At 38.3% G+C, this 20,937-nt stretch overlaps 1 protein-coding gene across 1 annotated transcript in view; it reads left to right on the top strand.

Annotated features, from left to right (window-relative positions):
* Nme8 (NME/NM23 family member 8) overlaps window positions 1-20,937 on the top strand; it is a 47,067-nt gene that overhangs the window by 20,604 nt on the left and 5,526 nt on the right. Inside the window, exons 10-15 of the mRNA XM_003469945.2 lie at window positions 790-962; window positions 2,114-2,258; window positions 3,536-3,643; window positions 6,006-6,157; window positions 15,175-15,319; window positions 17,518-17,744. Coding sequence (XP_003469993.1) covers window positions 790-962; window positions 2,114-2,258; window positions 3,536-3,643; window positions 6,006-6,157; window positions 15,175-15,319; window positions 17,518-17,743 — 949 coding nt within the window. The 3' untranslated portion in view covers window position 17,744. The remainder of the gene's footprint in view (window positions 1-789; window positions 963-2,113; window positions 2,259-3,535; window positions 3,644-6,005; window positions 6,158-15,174; window positions 15,320-17,517; window positions 17,745-20,937) is intronic.

Raw genomic sequence — 20,937 nt, 5'->3', positions numbered from 1 at the left:
AGCACACAGACATTTTGTACTCTTCGGTATTTGACTGTAGTCAGCACTGACTAACACATACATGACAGTATAGGCATTTTCATTGACGGTAGAGTGTGGGTAGAGTGTGACCAGTCCACATCGCTTTGCCATTGACTGTAATATTTTCTTTCTAAACTTAGGGACTTCCCTGGGTCTTCGGCTGTGTTTGTCTTGAGCACGGGCCCCAGGCAGGAAGCGTGGGATGGTGTGGATCAGGCTTGGTTGCTGACTGCTGTTATTCAAACTGTGCTTGTTCTCCAGGAAGGAACTTGTAGACCACCCTTGGGTCCAACATGGAACTCAAAGAATAATACAGAAACCATCTGAAAAGCTTCACATGGGATAAAATTTTTTTAATTAAAAAACATAATATAGTTTAACTTGGGCTTTATTTATCCTTTCATAACGTCAAACACTGAAGATGCCTGGCCACTGATTATGGGAACAGTTCAGTAAAAAGTTGGATTAAATACTATATCGGGGGTAGGGTAGGAGAGAAATGTGGTGTATCTTCTTTTTTTTTTTTTTTTTTTTTTTGTCTTTTTCCTTTTTTATCGGTACTGGGGATCGAACTCACAACTGCCTGCTTGCAAGGCAGGTGCTTATGCCGCTGAACTAAATCCCCAGCCCCTGTGTATCTTCTTATGAAGTTCAAATTTTTTTTCCAAAGCTCCGATTAATTTATAAACATCCTGTTAGTTAATTTGTTGGTATGTTTTTTAATGTTTAATTTATAGTAGATTTAAATTATATTTTGTATTTTCACAGTTTAGAAGAGTGTCTAGAACAACAACATATATCTCAGTTCTGTGATGTGGAAGACAATGAAGCCAAAGTAGCTAAGCTCACTGATGTTTTCTTCCCTGATTTTAAAATAACCAAGAGCAAGAAATTACAAAAGACACTGGCATTGCTGAGACCAGATATCTTGGAAAATCAAGGTGGGAAATACGTATAAATGCTCAAATAGTTTGTAGACAGGATTAGAATGTTCATTTACTAACTTCATTTATTTTTACTAACTTCTCAGTAGCTCTTTTAATAAGCTGGTAGCAATGAATAAAGCAATTTTTTGCCATTAAAGGAGTTAATGAAGCATTTTATAACCTGTAGCACGTAAGCGCCAATATTACCATGGCAGGATTTACAACGTAGGGGAGATGGGAAGCTTTCATGTCTGAAATGCCTCAATTCAGAACTCAGGTTCAGCCCAATTAACAGCATCACTGGAATAAGATATTTCACAGAACCTATTTCTTCATCTGGAAAAGTCAGAGGATTGAAAGGAGAAAGCATAAATGAATTGCCAGGCACTTTGCTATTGACAAATAGCACATCCCACATTGACAGGGCAGAGTGAAAATGAAGAATAAGCACTGAGTTCATCATTGACTCTTTTCTTAACTTGTCCCTTTTCCTTCCTTCTTTCTTTCTCTCTTTCTTTCTTTCTTTCTTTCTTTCTTTCTTTCTTTCTTTCTTTCTTTCTTCTTTCTTTCTTTTAATACGGAATTAATATGGAAACATAGTTGGTATTTGCATATTGACTTTTTATTCTCTGATTTGCTGAACTCAGTTCTGGGAGCTTTGATATAATTTCCTTGGGAATTTCCTGGTAACTCAGGACTCCTTAACCTTATATCGCCTCACCTTTTGGGCCAGGTCACTCTTGCCTGCAGGGGAGCCCTGTCTGGTGCACTGCAAAATATGCAGCAGCATCCTCAGCCTCCACTTGCTCCCTGTCTCCCATGCCATGAGCATTCTTCCCTCTCCTGTTATGACCACCAAAAGTGCCTGCAGACTCTGTCAAGTTTCCTTGTGGGGCCAAATCTCTCCAGCTGAGAACCAGTGATGTAGACACGGCCAGTAAGAGAGAAGCTTTGTCTCTCTTCCTCCCACCCACATGATTTTATTTCCTTTGCTATTTTATAACTTGACATAAGAAACTGGACTAACCTTAGGTTAAAATCTAAGAAGCTACTTTTATGAACTTTTACATTTCATAAGGAAAAGAAATGCATTATAGACCCTCATGATATATCCAGTAACCTACCAGTGTAAAACTTACCATATTGTTTGATCATTTCTAATTTAGATGATGTTTTGCAAATTATTAAAAATGAAGGCTTTACCATACTGATGGGAAGACAAATAGTATTATCAGAAGAAGCAGCAAAAATGCTGTGTGAGGAATATGAAAAAGAAACCTATTATGAGAAGCTTATAGAAACTATGACCAGGTAAAACAGAGTTCAGATTTATGCAGCATGATGTCAATCACTTTTTAATCATTGAAGCTTTCTCTTAATTCTGGTTTTTATTCACTACAGCAAAGCTCTACATTCCACAAACAGGCTCTGAGTCTATTTATCTGTCAGTCCTGCCCTGTCTTGATTATCTGCACAACTTGGGTCTTCTCTGCTGGTCCTGGATTGGCTTTGGAGCAATAGAAGGACACGAAAGTAGATAGGAGACCATTGTTAGACAAAACAAAGGGAATAAAGGAGGCTAACAGTAGAGATGGACACGATCAAATTATATCATATTTATTGAAATCCAATATTTCTCAAATTAATAGGTCCTGATAATAAAAGGGAAAATGAAACAAGATTAAATAAATTGCCTTGATCTAAAATGCAAAGAAAAATTAGAATTATTTATAATAATTATTACTATTATTATTATTCTTGTGCAGCATTTGAGACTGAACCCAGAGTCTTTGCCCTGCCCTACACCCCTAGTCCTTTTCTTCATTTTTACTTTGAGACACTGTCTCACTAAGTCACTAAATCACTCTGGTTAGGCTCAAATTTGTGGATCCTCCTGCCTTAGCTTCTCAGATTGCTGGGATTGTAGGCATATGCCACGACACTCAGATTTTATATTTTTAATGAAGTTTAAGACTTGCATGACTTCACTAAAGAAAATGTATAGCAAAGAAAAAAAAGAATTGCATGACTTCACTGGGCTAACCAGGAAACAAAATCAACAAATTGCTACTCTTCAAATAAAAAAAGGAATAAAAACAAGAAGGATCCCTGAGAAGTTGATGGCACTCAGTTGTGTTGAACTCCAGAAATCCAGGGTTCATACCCTCAAATCAGCACAGGTCTGACTAAGTAGTCTGATTTGATCAACTTGTCTTTTGGTTAGGCCTCCAGTCTTCTACAATCAGTGAGCGTAGGAAAGGAATGAGATGCTTGAAATGTGTCAAGTTTCTACAAGAATGACTTAAATAGCAGCTGAGGCAGAAATCCAGTGAGGGCACAGAGGCCAAAAGGTTCGTACAAATCAGGAAGGCTTCACAGGACAAGTCAGGACCCTCTCCTTTTTCCCTTTCCTTGTTTGCTTCTGACTTCTTAGAAAAATGCTCAAAAGTCTCACAAAGGAAACTAATGTTAGAACCCCCAAAAGGATTACTTTGGCAGATTTTCAGTCTATTTAACTATATTTATATTATTTATCTCTCATTAGACACTAAGCCGTATTCTTCATAACTATTTTTGTTTTCTACCAGGAGTCCATCTCTCGCCCTTGTGTTACTAAGAGACAATGGTGTGCAACACTGGAAAGAGTTACTGGGACCAAAGAGTGTGGAGGAAATCGTTGAATATAACGCAGAGAGGTAGGACTTATACCCTGGGCCTTGAGTTTTTTCCATAGGTTCCATTTTAACTTCATTTTGGTGTGAGGTACAGAACCACAACTCTAGGAAATTGACTTTTCCTGGGCAAGCACCAGGCTATTTAGGATGAACTTCCTGTCCAGTACCAGCCTGAAGATGGATAATGCTTTGCAGGAGAACTTTGGGCTTGGGGTTGAGAATGAAGAAGTGGATACGGAGGCAATAAGGCCTCTCTTGGGAAAAATATTCTCCTCACCTGCTACTTAGGTCAAATGTCTTTGAGAAAGAAATTTGATGATGACAGTTACAGACCTTCAACTGATAGTACGAGTTTCAGGACAATGGTGACTACTTGAATATATCCTCCAAAAATTGATGGAACATCTGCTTTGTTTGCTGATGAATCTTAGAAATCAGCTAAATCTTCATGATCTACTCAGATGCGTCTAGATGGGTGCTTCACTGATCACCTGGGCAGATCCCACAGCATATCAAGTTGATACTCTGTGCTATGCACCTCAACATGGTACTAGAGAGAATTTCTATCAAAACAAGGTCTGTGCCTCTAAGCAATCTCTTCTAGACACATCCTGGAGGCTTTGCCCTGGGCCAGAGGTATTTTCTCCATGTGACAATAGTCTGTGACTGCTTCTCTCTGTCCCCATAGTAGAGGGAGAGTTCTGAAAATCCTTGACCATCATTTTTGTTTGATCTCCATATTTCCAGTTTCATTGTCTCTATGCAGCTCTTACAGGCTGCTTTTAGGAATAACTCAACAGGGAGACATATCTCCAAAGATTAAGTACAGGAGTAGCCAAGGGCTGAGGCTAAAGGTCAAGCTAGAAACCTGAATGGGTCACTGAAACCATGGAAGCAAGAAAGTGCTGAAAACCAAGATTTCAATGCCATAAAGAGGATACACATCATTCTGAGCAACAAGGGACATTATTCAACATAGTTGAATTTTTTAAAAAATTCATTTAAAGAAACAAAAAGAAATCACTTGTTGATAAATTACATATTGTCCTCTTAGAAATAGTTTCTCAAGTTATAAAAGTAAAACATACAAATTGGACATTTAAACAGCAAGACTTCAAACAGTTCTGTTCAACTAACATAGTTGAATTTTTGTGGGCTGGCTGATCCGATTGTATTATTTAAAGTGCAGAACATAAAATGGGCTGAGATCATCCCTTTTTTGAAATCTCAGATGGAGACATAGATTAAAAGGACAGCAGATGAAACGCCCAGGAACATCAGTTGATTAATGAGATACATAGTCTTCTATAGAGAAAGAAATAGGGTAAATTTCTCCATCATGAATGGTCCAATAAAATCAGCCACCTCTTTCTATAAAACTACCTGTGTGGGGCTATTTTATTACTGTTCCTCTTCTCTCGATGGTTGCAATATAGTTCCTTCTCCGTTCAAAGTTTATAATTCGTTATTTTTGAAAGAAAGTCAAATAAGGTCTTATGCTTGATAACATTTAACCCATTTCTCATTTATCTTGGAATAACTCATGGATTGCAGTCCTACCCTTCCCTCCAAGTTTGTAGTGATATTTTCACAAAATAATGAATAGTCTTTGGAAACAAAAATCTTGTTTGTATGCATAACATTCTGTGTATACAGTGGCATTTCCATTTACAAAATAAAATAATTCTTGATTTTTGCTCTGGGCCTTGAAATTTACCACACATACAAAAATGATTAAATATTGACAGCAATATCCATGTCCTTTATATTAGAATTGAGCCAAGTTCTGTTTGGAAATAACTTCAAGAACAGTGTTTATACTTCACTGTCACATTGAAAACCAGTCAAATTTGCTTCATAGAGCACACACTTCGTATTTTATGTAAAATTGAATGAACACTAGCAGTCAGCTGTACTTTTCCACTGAACATAATAACAAAAGCAACAGAAGAAATATGGAGAGCTCAATATGTTCCATACACTTCAAATTCCTCATCTGATTGCACCCTCAAAAATCACCTAGCACACAGCTTTGAGAGAACTAATGCACAAAGAATTTTAATCATTATCCAATCAAACACATCTAGCAAGCAATGAGACCTGGCTCCAACGGTCTGGTCTTTTCTTTGCACTAATACTCTTTCTTCCTTTCATGGTTACCCATCTATATCCGCCATCAGGATGATGTAAATGATCACATCTTTTCTTCCTAATGACTGTCTCCTCCTTGGAAGGAAGTAACGTGTGCTTACTTCCTTTTGCACACTATTAAGATCAAGAACGGGTTCTGCTGCACAGTAATTTTAAACAATGTATGTTAAGTATTGTTGTTAGGTTGTCGCGTGTGTTACGGTAGTTTTCAAATTTAACTTCTTTTTCAAAGTTTATGTGCACAGTTTGCAATGGGAAGTTTGCCTATCAACCAATTGTACGGAAGTGATTCAACAGAGGCTGCGGAAAGGGACATACAATATTTCTTTCCTCCGGAGGATACTTTCGCATTAATTAAGCCTCACGTGACACATGAACAAAGAGGTAAATATTTAAAAGCAAAGCTGACATGGGGATTTTTCTTCCAAATTTGGTGAAGTTCTTTAAACTGCAGACAAGTTAAAAAGAATAATACAATGACTACGCATATCCCTTCCTCTAGATTCAAAAATTAACTTTGTCATATTTGTACATGTATTAGTTACTTTTCTGTTGATGGAACAAAATACCCAACACTGACAACTTAAAGATGGAGATATTTGTTTTGGCTCTTGGTTTCAGCCTAAGATTGGCTAGTTCCAAGCAGAAAAGGTGGGGTAGAGAGTCTGGCAGGGGAAAATGCTCATCCTATGGCAGCCAGGAAGTAGAGAGAGAAGGGACGAACCAGACAAGAATATGCCCTCCCAGGCTCCATCCCAGTGACCACCTCCATCAAGGCCTCAATTCCTAACAATACATTCAGCAACCAGCTCACCAATGGGTCGTTCCAAGGTCTATTTCCTTGTATACACAGCGGACATTTGGGGACCATTTTAGGTTGAAATTGCAGGTTGGTCACTCTCATAATAAAAGATGACACTGGGCTGGAAGTTGTAGCTCAGTAGCAGAGCAGGTGGCTCATCATGTGAAAAGTCCAGCACACTTAGCATAAAAACTTTTTTTGCTGTTGAAGTTCATTTCAAAGTTGATGGAAATGTTTTCTTTCCGTAGACATATTCATATAGAAAAGTATTGTAATGATATTTCTAATGTGCATTTCTGTGTACATAATCCTGTATTTTTACTTGCTTCTATTTCAACTAGGACATTTTTTTTTTTGCACTGAGACTAACAAGCAAGATTAGTTTGTGTTTGTGTGTGTGAAAATTTTAGCAAGCTTAGATTACAGTGGAATAATCCCTAAAGATACTGAAATCTTTTTAGCACTCTAAGCAGCACAGGACTGATAGTTCAAGGTTTGGTGAAATTTTCCTTTGAAAACTTTTAGGCCTATTGCTTTTTGGTGTGTTTTACAGAAATCAATCTGTCTAAACTTTCTCTCTTGCTTGGTTAGTTTCTTTTCAAAGTTGTTTCATTATCTTTCACTTTTTAATTAGTACAGGTCTGGGCACACAATGATCCCATTCATCCTGGGATTTCTACATGTGCTAACTCTTTGTCTCCTTTTCTTCCCCTGCTTCTGCCAACTCTTCTTCTTCTCCCCATTTGTAAAAGCTCTATTTCTATTTTATCTTCAAATCTTTTTAAATATATTTTCCTTCTCTTTCCTCTGCTCTGCCTCCATCTCTTGTTCCTCTTCTCATTTGAAAAAAATTCTTTGTTTTCGTGTTTTATTTTGTGGTTTATTTACACTTAGGTTTCTCATATAAGAGAATGTCAAATTTAAATGTGTGTGTCTGATTTATTTCACTTAATGTTATGGTCTCAAATTGTGTCCATTTACCTAAAAGTGTCTCAAATTTATCCTTCTTAGCGGCAGAGTAGGACTCCATTGACTATAACTATCATTTTTTTATTCATTCATCAGTTATGGGCACATAGATCCTCAAGCAAAGCACTAATGTCTAGAATATATCAAGAACCCAAAAATGTTAGGCTTTCCCAAATTTAAAAACCCAATCCAAAAGTGGATATCAGAAAATACACCTTTTTAGACAATGTAGTCCAAATGGACAGTAAGTCTACGAAAAAATGTTCAATACTGCTGGCCACTCCAATGTTAATTTTTTGAACTTCATTTTCCTAAACAATTATCCATCCCACCCATGTTAAATCTGCAAAATAAACTCTCATTACATTTTTCTGTCTCAAAGTATACTCTTATCAAATAATTTCTTACCTGGTCTTTCAGACATCAAGAGTTTATTTATTTAAGTTATATTTTATTCCACTTTCTAACATTGCTTTTGATTTTATCTTTATTATTTCCTGTTCTCTATTTTCTGGTAGGTTTTTTTTGTTCTGTTCCAGCCTTCAGAGTTAGATATTTGACTATTTGAATGATGTAAATTTATAAGACTACATATTTTCTTCTTATATTTGCTTTAATTATTACCCTTGTACTTAATGTGCAATGTTATCATTATCGGTTTTTAGAAAACTTGAAATTTTAGTTTGTATTTCCCCTGGGGCCTTCAAGTGCCTCAGTTGATCAATTAAATTTTTTTAAAAGAGGTATTTTCAAAACAAAGTATTCCATTGGATAATAAATTCTTTTTCATGAGTATCTTCAGTCTATTGGGATTAGAATGTCTTTGCATTATCTTATTGAAATTATTATGGTTTTTGAACTATCATATGATAAATGTCTGTGAAGATCCTACATGTGTGAGAAGGATTCTTATCCATTAACGCTATGCAAATTTTAAATATATGACATACCTTGGTATTTGTTTGATTTGTATTTGATTGTCTTCCTTTATATTTTGCTACATTGATTTTGTCTTGGACTGTTGGTCCTTACCCTAGGGGTCTGGTCCACTAATTTTACTTTTTTTTTTTTTTTGTCTTTTTCATTTTTATCGGTACCAGGGATCGAACTCACGACTGCCTGCTTGCAAGACAGGTGCTTATGCCGTTGAGCTAAACCACCAGCCCCTCCACTAATTTTAGTATGTTATCAAGGATTTCCTGTAGTTCTAATCTATACTGGTGGCTACTGGGTTATTTGATACAGATATTCATAACTAAAACTCATGATGAATTTTGGTTTAAGCATTTTACGATGTCCTTCTTTGTCTCACATAATGCTTTAAAGTTCTGTGTTGCCTAATATTAATACTTCATGAATCATTTTCTTATTGTTTTCATTGCCTTTTGCTTTTTTGCATATGTAACTATTTTAGTCTCTCAGATTACTTTGTTTAGGTGTATCATTTGTGTTAGAATTCAGTTAGATTTTTACTTATGATTCATCCTGAAAATATCTTAACAGGTGATATCAACTCATTCACACTTTTTGAAATAATATTTCGTATTTCAATTGTGGTATTTTGTATTATTACTTATTTATGTGTTATTTTTATTTAGTATTGTTTTTCACATTGAGATTCTTTACAATTTATTTTGTGCTTGCAAAGTTTGTTCTACAAGTTATTTATATATAAATATCTGCACTGTAATTTCTTACTTAAGCTTCTAACATTTGCTTTTTTATTCTTTAAATGTTATAGTAATACTTCTGTAACAGTAATTTAACTTAACTTATTTCTTTTTCATTTCCTAGTCTATCTCCTTTAAAAGTTGTGTAAATCTACATTTTAAAAACCCATGTTATTTATTTTCTGGATGTAAAATCCATGGCTCATGTTTTTTCTCACAGGTTGACACTATTACCCCATGCTTATTTTGCACTTTGCTGTCAACAAATCTGATGTGATACTGATTTTTTTCCATTACAAAAGACAGGGTGTGCTGTCAAGAGTTTGGCACAATTTAAGAAAAAAATCTGTCAAGTCTGATAGTTTTACTAAAATGTCTGAGATTTGTCCAATCTTGGTTTATTTTTCCAGATACATATTAACCCCTTTGAATGTTTCTATTACTCTAGGATGGTTTTCTTGGCTTGTAACTTTACATATTTGTTGTGTTTCATCATTCTAGTTTTCATCTTTAAGGAGTTCACTGGAAATACCAGGAGACTCTGCTAACTCAGTGTGGTTCAAAATATTCCCTTCTTTTGGTATGATGAGGTCAAAATTTTAAAATAAATATATATCCAATTATATCTCTCTGCACAAGTATACATATATATTATATGTATATTCATTTTTGCATAACCATTATGTTTCTGTGAGCAACTTCTTATTCTTTATTTGGTTTTCCCTCGAGGATAATTTTATTTCTGTTTTCTATGTGCTTTAATGTATTTTAAATCATATTCTTCCTTAGTCACTTTTTAATTGACTTTTTACTTCTGAGATGATCTCATCTTTTCCTTTAATTTCTTTCTTGATTAAAGATATCTTTTATTGCTTGACTACTTCTACTTCTGTGTTTGAAATTCTGACTCATGATGTGCTTAGGTGCCACATACTCACTTTAGTGCTGTGTTGAAATTTTCTTTCGACTTGTCCCCTGTCTGCTTAACTCACTCTCCCTCTTGTTTATTCCTCTCTCCTTCCCTTCCTTTTTCAGTGGGGTAGGAAAATGTTTAATTGGAACAGTAATTTTTTTCTTTTTTTTTTTATTTAAGGAGAAAAGAAAAAAAACAGTGAAAGGGTACAAGTTATACAGATTTACAGAAGAAAAAATAAACAGTAGGAAATCATTAGTTAATGGATTACATATTGCCATCTTAGAAATAATTGTTCAAGTCACAAAATTAAAGCTTGTAGAGTGGACATTCCAACAATGATACTGCAAACAGTTCTGTTCAATGATCCAATAAAACTCTGTGATACCATTTTCTATCTTATACACTTAAATATACATGCAGTTATATAGTTTAGAGCACTTTCTTTTCCTCTCTTTTGTACAATGACTATTACACATTTTGGGTTTGGTTGCTCCCACGGTTCTTATTGCTTTTTTGGAAGAGAGTAAAACCAAATGTGACATAACAGAACAGAATCGGTCAAGTCAAAAGGGTGGACATAATAGATAATATAAAAACATAATACAAGGTGATCAACAATGGTTACCATAATGCCTCCCACTATCTCTAATAGAATTGCCTATATCATTAGTTATAATACAATTGAACAAAACAGTAAAGAACAAAACCGACAAAACCAAAACATTGGAGACATTGTAGGTCTTCAAAAGTAGATAAAAGTCAACGAGAATGGGGGTTATAATGAATCTCATTATCTTCACAGCTGGTGCCTAAACTTTCGAACCTGATACTATCCAGCAAAACAGAATAGGGGAACATCATTCAAAAACAAGATGGTGAGAGTAATACAGGGCTTCAAATCGAGATAATAGAAAGTCAAAGTGGGTTACTATATTATATCCTGCTATTTTTTCCCTTTAATTAAACGGATAAAAATAAAAAAGTAAATAATGGAGTGGAGATTGAGAAAAAAGAGGGCATAACAGCGAAACAGCGCAGATCAAAACATAACCATTTGAGCAGAATAGTGTTTCACCACCAGATAATTCCGACCCAAAAGTAGTTACCATATTGACTCTTTCCTTGAAGTCCTTGAGTACAACTTCGTATACTGTAGCATTAAGTATATCAAAACAATGTAAAACCATTTAAGAGAATGACAGCATTACAGAGTATTTAGAATCGACTAACAGAAAATGAACAATGGTTTCTGTATAATCTCCTTGTCTTTAAAAGGTTTTTGCTTATACTATCGTACATAATAAAATCCAATAAGATACAACCTGTTTAGACCATTGGAGACAGAAGAACAAAAGCTAGATGAGACTTCAAAACAAGATGATACTAAATCAGTATTACCTATTAAGATGTCATTTTCTCCAAAATAGCTGTTCCTATCATCCAATCTTCTCTGTCTCATTTCTGTTGAGCTCTTTTTCTGTCAGTATCTGTCAGTTTGTCTTCTTCATTTTGTTCTCTGCTCCATTCGTTGTGGCCTCCCCGCCACTATTTCTGGGTTCTTTGTATTTTTCTTTTTTTAGAATATCCTGCAATACTTTCTGTAGGTTGAATTGGTGGTTGCAAATTCCCCCAGTTCCTCTTTATCCTGGAAGCACCTTGTTTTTCCATCAATTTCTAGGGACAGTTGTGCAGGATATCTCAATCTTGGCTGGAGATTATTATCTTTCAAAGCTTGAATTATTTCCCCCCATGCTCTTCGTGATTTGATGGTTTGTGCAGAGAAATCTGCTGTAATTCTGATGGGTGTTCCCTTGTAAGTGGTCTGTTTCTTGTCTTTGACAGATTTTAATATTCTGTTCTTGTATTGAATTTCTGGAATTTTTATTATTATATGCCTGGGTGTTTCTCTGTTAGGGTTGTAGGTAGCTGCGGTCCTGTATGCCTCATACATCTGAGTATCTTTACCTTTTGCTAAATTAGGAAAATTCTCCTGGATTATTTCTGTGAGTAGCTTTTGTAGTTCACTTGTTTGTGTCCCTACTTCTTCTTTTATGTTCTTAATCCTTAAGTTATGGCTCCTCTTATCATCTTCTTGTCTTTGTATTATTGCTGTTTGTTTCTTTGTAATTTTTAAGAAGTTTTTCATTTCATTCTCCCATATTACAAGTCTGCCCTCCAGTTCAGATAGTCTGTCCTTAGTTTCTTTCAAGCTGTTATGCCAGTCTTGGGTAGACTTCTTAATTTCTTGATAGTCCCTTTGAACCTGCTTCACGTACTCTATGCTTTCTCTGTTTTCTCCATCAAACAATTCTCCCCTCTTTTTCTGTTCTTCCATTCCACCATCTGTTTTTTCCTGGGTGGTGCTTAGCATTTCTCTAACTATTCTGCATACTTCTAGCTTCAGGTCGTTGATAACTTCATTCCTGAATTGGTCTATGAGGCTCTCTGTATGGCGCTTAATGTCTATTGGTGCGGTGTCCGCTATTGCCTGTTTCTCAGGATTGGGGGCCGAGGAGCCTTTTTTGTTGCTTCCCTTCCCCATATTTTCTGTTCCTTATAAAATGCAATCTTACATAGGAGGCCCGGCTTCCCTGCCTGTCAGCCACAGCCTGATCAAATTGTGCTGGCTAGATGTTCCCGCCCACCGCTGCACACCAGGGAGTTACGGGCGAGGCAGCCTACGCGGGAGTCAGTCGCCCCTCCGGGCCACCGTCAGGCTCTGGGATCTGGGTTAGGCCAGTCTACCGAGTCTGCTAGCAGCATCACGCAGGCCAGGCACTTTTCACCAATCCCGTCTGAGAGGGGAATGTGTGGCTGGAGTCACCACCGTGCCCTGCTCTTACAGGACTGCCCGAGCCCAGAAAGTCCTCCGCTGGAGTTAAACTGTGGTAGAGTGTCAGTTTCTCTCACACACCTCGCCACAAGTCAGTGTACGCCTCCTTGTCCGTCCTGTTTTCAACTCCGTTCGCAGACTCCCGTTCCCAGAGCTTCTGCGCGTCTCTCCTTGCCGAGCCCCTGTGGAGGCAGCCAGCCGCCGAGCGGCGGGAAACCCAAATCGCGGTTTCCAATGGCGCGGGGTCCAGCCTCCACACTGAGTCTTTTCTGTTCCTATTTTAGCGCCAGGACTGCATTCCAAGTTGGTTTCTCTCAGCCCAGTTCATTCCTGAGTCAGCAGAGCATATCTCTACCGGCTCATGTCTCCTTAGTCCGCATCATTCCTGACTTCTGAGCCGAGCCTTTCAGAGAGCCTCCGGTAGTTGCTGTTGTCTGTCCGCCATGTTCTCCCGGAAGTGCGGAATAGTAATTTTACCTTCTAAAGGAGTTTGGTGCAGATTTAGGATAATGCACAAATCAGTGTATTTGATTTGCTCTTAAGTACACTTTTATTAGGTTGGTCTACACACTTCACATGACTCAGGAGAGGTTTATGGGGTCTTCACCCTCGTTGGGTCTCTCAGTTCAGAACGTTCTTTTGGTGTTGTAAAACGAAACCATTTCTGTAATAGGTTCAGGCCTCAGGAGATGGCAGATTATGCCCCATTTCTTTAGTGCTCTTGTTTACCCCGGACATTAACCTCAGTCACTTGCTTCCTGCTGCTCAATCTCAAGTACGTGAGTGCCTTTTCTTTTCCAGCATCCACCCTTTTTCTATGAACTGCCTCCTCCCAAAGACTGGATTGGTCCCCAAATACCTTGCCACTCATGGCTTCTACTTGCACAACCCTGTGCTGTTTCGTCCTCCACGCTGCAAAGGAAAGGGCCTTACTAGAGGATAATACTGAACTTGGTCCAGCCTACCATGCTTTCATGCTGACCCTCTGCCTTATGGAAAAGCCCAGACTGAGCTCTTGATCCTCCCTTCTCCGTTTCCAGAATCAACTCCATCTCAGCAGCTTCTCACACTGCCTCTCTCTCTTCCCTTTGAGCTCCATGTTTGTCACTCGCTCTGCCCTACGGGGCCCTTCTACTCCTCTGCTTGGTGATCAGACTTGTTTAAAACTCAACATCTCTAAAGAGAAATCCTTGCCCCCCACTCTGAGAGCCTATGCATGATTCTTGATGGTAATGACCATCTTCTTGTAACCCATTTACAGGCTTGGCTCTTGGACCAGGTGATTAATATTTGAGGAAGAGCTTTTCCACTCTGTGTCGATCTCCACAGCTTCTCCCTTAGGGCACAGCCTGGCCACCTGCTTTCTAGCAGGATGAGTCTATCCTTATCAGGATGTCGGCTGTCCATGCTCATTGTCACCTTGGGCTGCCAGCATAGCAATTCTGAGTGCCTGAGGGAGGAAATAAGAGGCTTTTGTTTATTTTTACCAGAAAGTTCCAAATCTCCCCATTTACTGACTTTCAGAATAGTCCCTAATATTTAGGTTGTTGGTGAGATTTTTTTTTCAACATTAGTATTTTATCAATATTATTAGTATGTATTTGTGATGTATAATGAATGGATTTATCATGGGGACTTAGTACACATTGCATCTTAGTCCTTTTACTTTCATTTCTCCTTTCTCTTCCTCTTCCTCTCTCTCTCTCTCTGTCTGTCTCTCTCCAGCCCTAGATCACCTACCTATCTGCAAAAGTGTACCTCCCCCATTTCCTATCATCTTTCTTTTATTTTACTGAGACTCAAATGAACTTCCAATTCAACAAGACTTAATTTCCTCAGTGATGCCCTGCTCTTCAGGGAGAAAAATTCAGATCGAGCATCCCTTTTAGGACAGATCAAGAAAAAAATCCTCAACAGTGCTGCTGTGGAGGGAAGAATATGTCTCCCTTCCTGGTCTGCCAGCAGATCTCTTCCTTTTGATAGTCCACAGGGTAGTCCTGGTGGTTTCTGGAAAGGTACATATGAGATTGAAACACTTCCATTAACATCTTAAATATCTAAGTGTCCATGTGGTGTTGTTACCATTTAATTTCGTTTAGCACAGCTGTATTTTTTAACTATAAAATGCAAATATAACTATGATTTTCAGTGTCCTTGAACATAACAAAGGAGGCTCAGTCTGTAAGGTTCCCGTGCTTCTGTCTTCCCCAGGGGAGATCCTGAAGCTCATCAAGGATGAGGGGTTTGAGCTGACTCAGTTGAAGGAACTGTACCTCACTCCTGAGCAAGTGGAGAGGATTTATGTCCAAATAGTAAACAAAGACTTCTACAAAGACGTCTTACAAGTACTATCTGAGTAAGTTCCTGATAACGTACATTACAGAAGTCCATCAATTTAGCAACTTGGAGAAATGTGAACACCCGGCCCACATTTGGTGTGTATTTATTTTCTTTTATCTTCTCTCTTTTCCCTCCTGCTCTCCTCCTTCTTTTCCTCCCTCCTTCCCTTCTTTCCTTCCATCTTCTATTCCTTTAGATCTTTATGTTCACTGTAGAGGCAATCTGACTTTAAATTCCTGCTTTGCTGGTATACTGAAGCAGTTCCTCAGCTTCTCAATCTGTCAGATGGGAATGAAAAAAGGACCTACCTCAAGTTTTGTGGTGAAGCCAAGTGCCTGATACAACAATCGCACTTGGAACAGTGTGTAGTGTATCTTAAGTGTTCAGTGTATGTTAACTGTCTTTATTCATTACTTCTTTTACATTTATGCTTACCTTATTAAAACCTTAAATGCATAATAGATGTAAGAAGTGTGGTCAAAATATGCAGTGAATGTTTAAAATTTAAAAATCCGTTACAGTAAAAGACACTATGGTGCTCCTAAAGAACTTTCCCCTCACTTTAAATACACAGGTCTCTGTTCTTACCACTTTATGAAGCAGTTCTGGAAGTCTTCTTTTGCGATGTCTTTAGTTGTTATGTTAGGGTTGTCTTGATATCCTAAACTAACTAAAAACATTAACCTTTCATGATCACTTTGACTTTAGGGAAGAGCCTGAATTTGCACAGTGCCGGATCTGGTGTATAAGGTAGATGAAGACACACTGTCAGGTTTTTGTAAACCTGGATCTGCACTGGATGGCACCGCACAGCAGTGTCCACCATGTCTTTTTTATCATCCCTGTTAAGACACTCCTGAGAGAGGACAGCCAGAGCTGCTTCACAATCAGACACTTATGATGGGGTTTGGTGGAAGTGAGGTAGAGCGATGTGAGAAAATCTAATGGCCACATGTCTTCTACTGTAATAGCTATTTAAATCTCAAATTTTCACCATCTATTTCAATCCCACCTTGATATAGTTACATGAATGTTATATACTGTGTTGGAACTTCTTCCTTCCACATATGGATCTGCTCCTGGAGATGTATCTTTGGAGGCATTGCAGAAGAATTGACAGCTAATATCTGTTGAATGTTTACTTGATTCCAGCTCCCTGGTGACCTACTTACACTTTATCTCTCATCCGATCTTCATGACAACTCCAAGAAGCACATTTGCCTAGAATTTCCACTTTGACTGTGTAAACAGAGGCTCAGGGTTGGGAATTGTCCATAGTCTTCTTGACTACGTGTTTGGTAGGACCCTGAACCCAGACAGTCGACATTCTTGACCGCTGCCCCACATGACTTTTCCAAGGAAGTCATAATGACTTGAAAACACTTTTTATCACTTTACTTTGAGTTTTAAAAAGTCTGACACACACATGTATTAATAAACCTCTTTACACAAAATGTTTCCTTTATAGACACTAATCATTTGACAATGAGTCTAGAAAGGTAATATTACAATTTTAAGCAAAGCATCACCCAACATTGAAGCAGTAATTAGATATTAGATACAAATAATACACAGAATCTCAGGAACTTTGAATAACTGCACCTTGATGATTTGGAAAGCAAAACTAACTTTCCAATCTTTTGTAGGCTGCATCCCCTGGAATCCAGATCCTGGTTAAAATTCATTTATTAAGGGAACTGTGCAGAACAGAGAAGAAAGATGCAGGGTGGGGGAGAGGGGAAAGTCCAGGGGCAGTGAAGTCCTGATGGCTGTTGTTGACCCATGGTTGGGTTGTGATACTGAGATAGCCAGGCTTTGGCATGCTGACCCTAGTCATCACTGGAAATAGTCTATCGGAATAAGGGTGGCCCAAGTCAGATGACTTCCTTTCCTAAGGGCAACCCTTGAAGAGGCTGAGTGGCACAGTTACCATGAAATCACAAGTCCATGACAATGTCTATGTGGCCCCCAAAGTAGTAAAAATAATGGGTTCATTCATAAATATTCTCTAGAATTAGTCTACAGTACTTACCTAGTACAAAAACCTGCTGGGAGATGGGAAAATGGCCAGAACAAAGCACAGAATCACACGGTTTAGGACAAAGAATAAAGAGAAGCTCCTGGGATGGGCCTGCCACACTGTATCTATCACCATGTTCACAGTCTGAACCATTGCAAATGGCCCACGTCTTCTCAAAGCATTGTCATTTGCAGGGGTCCAACTGTGGTCATGGTTCTGACCAAGTGGAATGCCATTGCAGACTGGAGACGGTTGATGGGCCCAGTAGACCCAGAAGAAGCAAAACTCCTGTCTCCAGACTCCATTCGAGCCCGCTTTGGAATAAACATCTTGAAAAATGGTGTCCATGGAGCAACTAATCTCTATTCAGTAACAGAGAGCATCAGTGCAGTATTTGGAGAAGATGCTGGGGAACAGTAAGGTATGTGCTATGAGGTATACTCTATGATCATTAGTGCTTTCTTTGTTACAGGGATTGAGTCTAGAGCAAGCCTCTCCTAAGAAAATTAAAACCTTCCTCTTATTTATGAATCAAACTTTGTTTCCTATCAGACACACCATGCTGACTTATAACAACCTCAAAGCCAAGCCTTATAATCCCAAGAGCCTATAGGTCCCAGGTGCCTGGAACAAGATATACACAGCTACAACCACCCTGCAGAGATGGGGAAAGTGGGGTACATGAGGAACCCTGAGTTTATAAACCTAGGTCTCAAGCCAGTAGTGTCATCTGCCCTGTTGTTCACCTCATCTTGTATGACCTGGTTCCTAACAGGCTATGGACTAGTATCAGTCTGTGGTCTGGCGGTTGGGGACCCTTGAGTTAGGCTATAATATATCCAGCTATTAAAAATAAATCAAATATTATATGTGCGAAGGTAAGTTCTAGCAATATATAGCTTGATCTATAGGTGTGACTCAATTTTAGACCAAGGTATGATCACACAACCCTTGAAAGTTCAGGTTGGTAAAATTTGTGTTGTACAGTTGTCTTGAACTGTGGGTGCTTGGTTAATACAAAACTGGTTGAATGGAGGTTGTTGCATGCAGGGACAAAGCAGGGGAACGACAGAGGAAGAACGATTGGCAAAAGGGAGCACTCTCAGTGGAGCTCCGTTCTGGTTATAGCTTCTGTTAGCAGGGAATCTCCTAATACCTGTGCAGTCCTCCTTTCTGTGGCAGAGGGAGAATTGTGACTCACTTATTTAGGGGATTTCTGAGTAGTATATTATTCAATGCTGACTTGTTAGGTGTATTGTTGATGAGTAGGAACTTATCAACAGTTAGGTGAACTATTGATGAGTAGGAACTTGAGAAGGTAAGGAATGGAATAGACCATGGGTAAGATTTTTAAAATCAGAGGCAAGCCAGGCATGGTGTCATAGGGCTATAACACCAGCACTTGGGAGGCTAAAACAGAAAGACTGCCATGAATTCAAGGCCAGCCTGGGCTACACAAGAGAGTTCAAGAACAACCTGAACTACAGAGCAAGACTCTGTTTTTTAAAAAAAATTGTCAGTCAATCAATCAATGAGACAAGAATGTGAATTCAGTTTGTAAATTTTCTCAACAGTCATCTATCTCTATAGTGCTAAAGATTTACTTGGAGTCTTTGCTAGTCTCTGTCTTGCCATGTGCACTTACTGTATTATGTTACTCTGAGGCGGGGTGTTAGATCTGTTTGAGACTCTGAAAAGTCATTTGTGGAGATCTTGCTAGATACAGGAGACAGCTGCAGGCCCTTGTGCTAAAGCAAATTTCAAGTCTAAGAGCAGGAGATGGAAACTGAACATGAGTCCCAGGGTTAGGGTAATTAGCTTGACTGCTCTGGGTAGAGGCACAGAGGATGAGGAGGAATAAGATGCAAACTGTTAAGGTAGAGGTATGATGATAATCAAGGTGAAGGATTGCAGAAGCCTGAGGTAACATGGAAACGTGGGTGTAAGTGGGGCAGGAGGAGAAAATGAGTCTTAATAGGCTGTATAACCACCTCACCTAACAGATGGGACTGCATAAAGCTTACTGTCTTGATTAACTGAGAGAATAGCATAACCATCCCTAGATGGAGGATTCAGAAGACAGAAGGTAATACTGTGGGGTGTTTTGTTTTTGTTGTGCTGGGTAGAGAATATTGGAATTGGAAGTCACTTGTTTCTCAGATCAGAGAACCAAGAAGCTTCCACTGGAACCATGTCACCAAAACATGGTGCAGCAGCTGCCTGCATCCATCCACAGAAACACAGAAGAAATAGCCAGAAATGTCAGAAGCTTTCTTTCCAGAAATTTAGAAATAAACAATTACATAAATATAGGAATGTTCAATCCAAAGAGAATCAACTTGAAGCAGGTTGATGACTTGGTGACATTTTTACCTTGACATTGTCTCACTATTTTGCTAATTGGCGACAGTCTGAAAGGTCACCCCAATGAGAGACATTAATGTCTGGTGCCAAGAGGCTAAGAGCGGATCTCACGAGTTCTTGTGTATGTCTGTGTGTCTGTGTGTCTGTCAGGCCTTTCTCCAAGCTCCCACTGAGCTAGACTTTCTTGTCTGTTCCAGCCATTTGGGAAAGTGTTCAGGCTCAAAGCAAGGGGCACACTGGAGAGCATCTTTAAATGATTGAAAAGTCCCCACCCCAGTTCTTGGGGCCAGAGATTATGGCTGGGACATATGATAGATGAACTGAAATCAGAGAGAAGATAGAGAGGGAGACAGAGAGAGAGAGGGAGAGAAAGGGACAGAGAGAGATTGAGATTCTTTGGGAAACTGGAGCATTCAAAACCACTGGTGCACATTGAGGAATCTGTAAAGTCAAGCAAATACCCACAACACGATGTATGCTCTGAAAGGATCATAAGTTTTCACCACTTATAAACAGGATATAAACAGTAAAAAAATAAATCAAAAATTAGAATTGTCAGTGCCTAAGCATTAAATAAGTGTTTCAGCACATAATCTGCAAAACACTAAAGGAGGTATTTTGTTGTTATTTTTTGAGCTGGCTTTTAAAGAACTGTGTATAAATTAAATCTTCACCAATCAAGAAGGGCAAATCCTGGAAAAGAAGGAAATACAATTTTAAAACTTAAAGCTGGACATGATGCCACACACCTGTAATCCTTACAGACAGAAGGCTGAGGCAGGAGGATCACTGCAAGTTTAATACCAGTCTGAGCTTCAAACTGAGCTCAAGGCCAGCCTAAATTACATAATTGTCTCAAAAAACAATTTTAGAAATCCTTAAGTTATTATTCATATTTGATTGCTAAAATTTAAGAATGTTATTGTAATTCCCAAGGTAACCACTAGGAAAAGGACTAAAACAATTACTAAAGATTTACAAGAGACTCAAAATGTTGCCCCACCCTCATTAAAAAAGAGGTAATAAGAGAATCACTGAGGGAAAAAGTATATAGAACAAAACAAACAAAGCAATAAGTTCATCTTACCTAGAAATTACTTTAAATATAAATGCAGTAATTAACAAAGACAGAGATTGACAAAATGAATTAAAACACACAGTCCATCTAGACGTTGCTGCCAAAAACCCCTTAGAGCCAAAGACAGAGGCCAAAAGCAGAAGGATAGAAATGTATATTTCACACAGATTGT

Source organism: Cavia porcellus, unplaced genomic scaffold (genome assembly GCF_034190915.1).
Source record: "Cavia porcellus strain 051 isolate PalLab524CR breed Dunkin Hartley unplaced genomic scaffold, mCavPor4.1 scaffold_23, whole genome shotgun sequence".
Taxonomy (NCBI): domain Eukaryota; kingdom Metazoa; phylum Chordata; class Mammalia; order Rodentia; family Caviidae; genus Cavia; species Cavia porcellus.
This window is presented reverse-complemented; position numbering and strand designations above follow the sequence as displayed.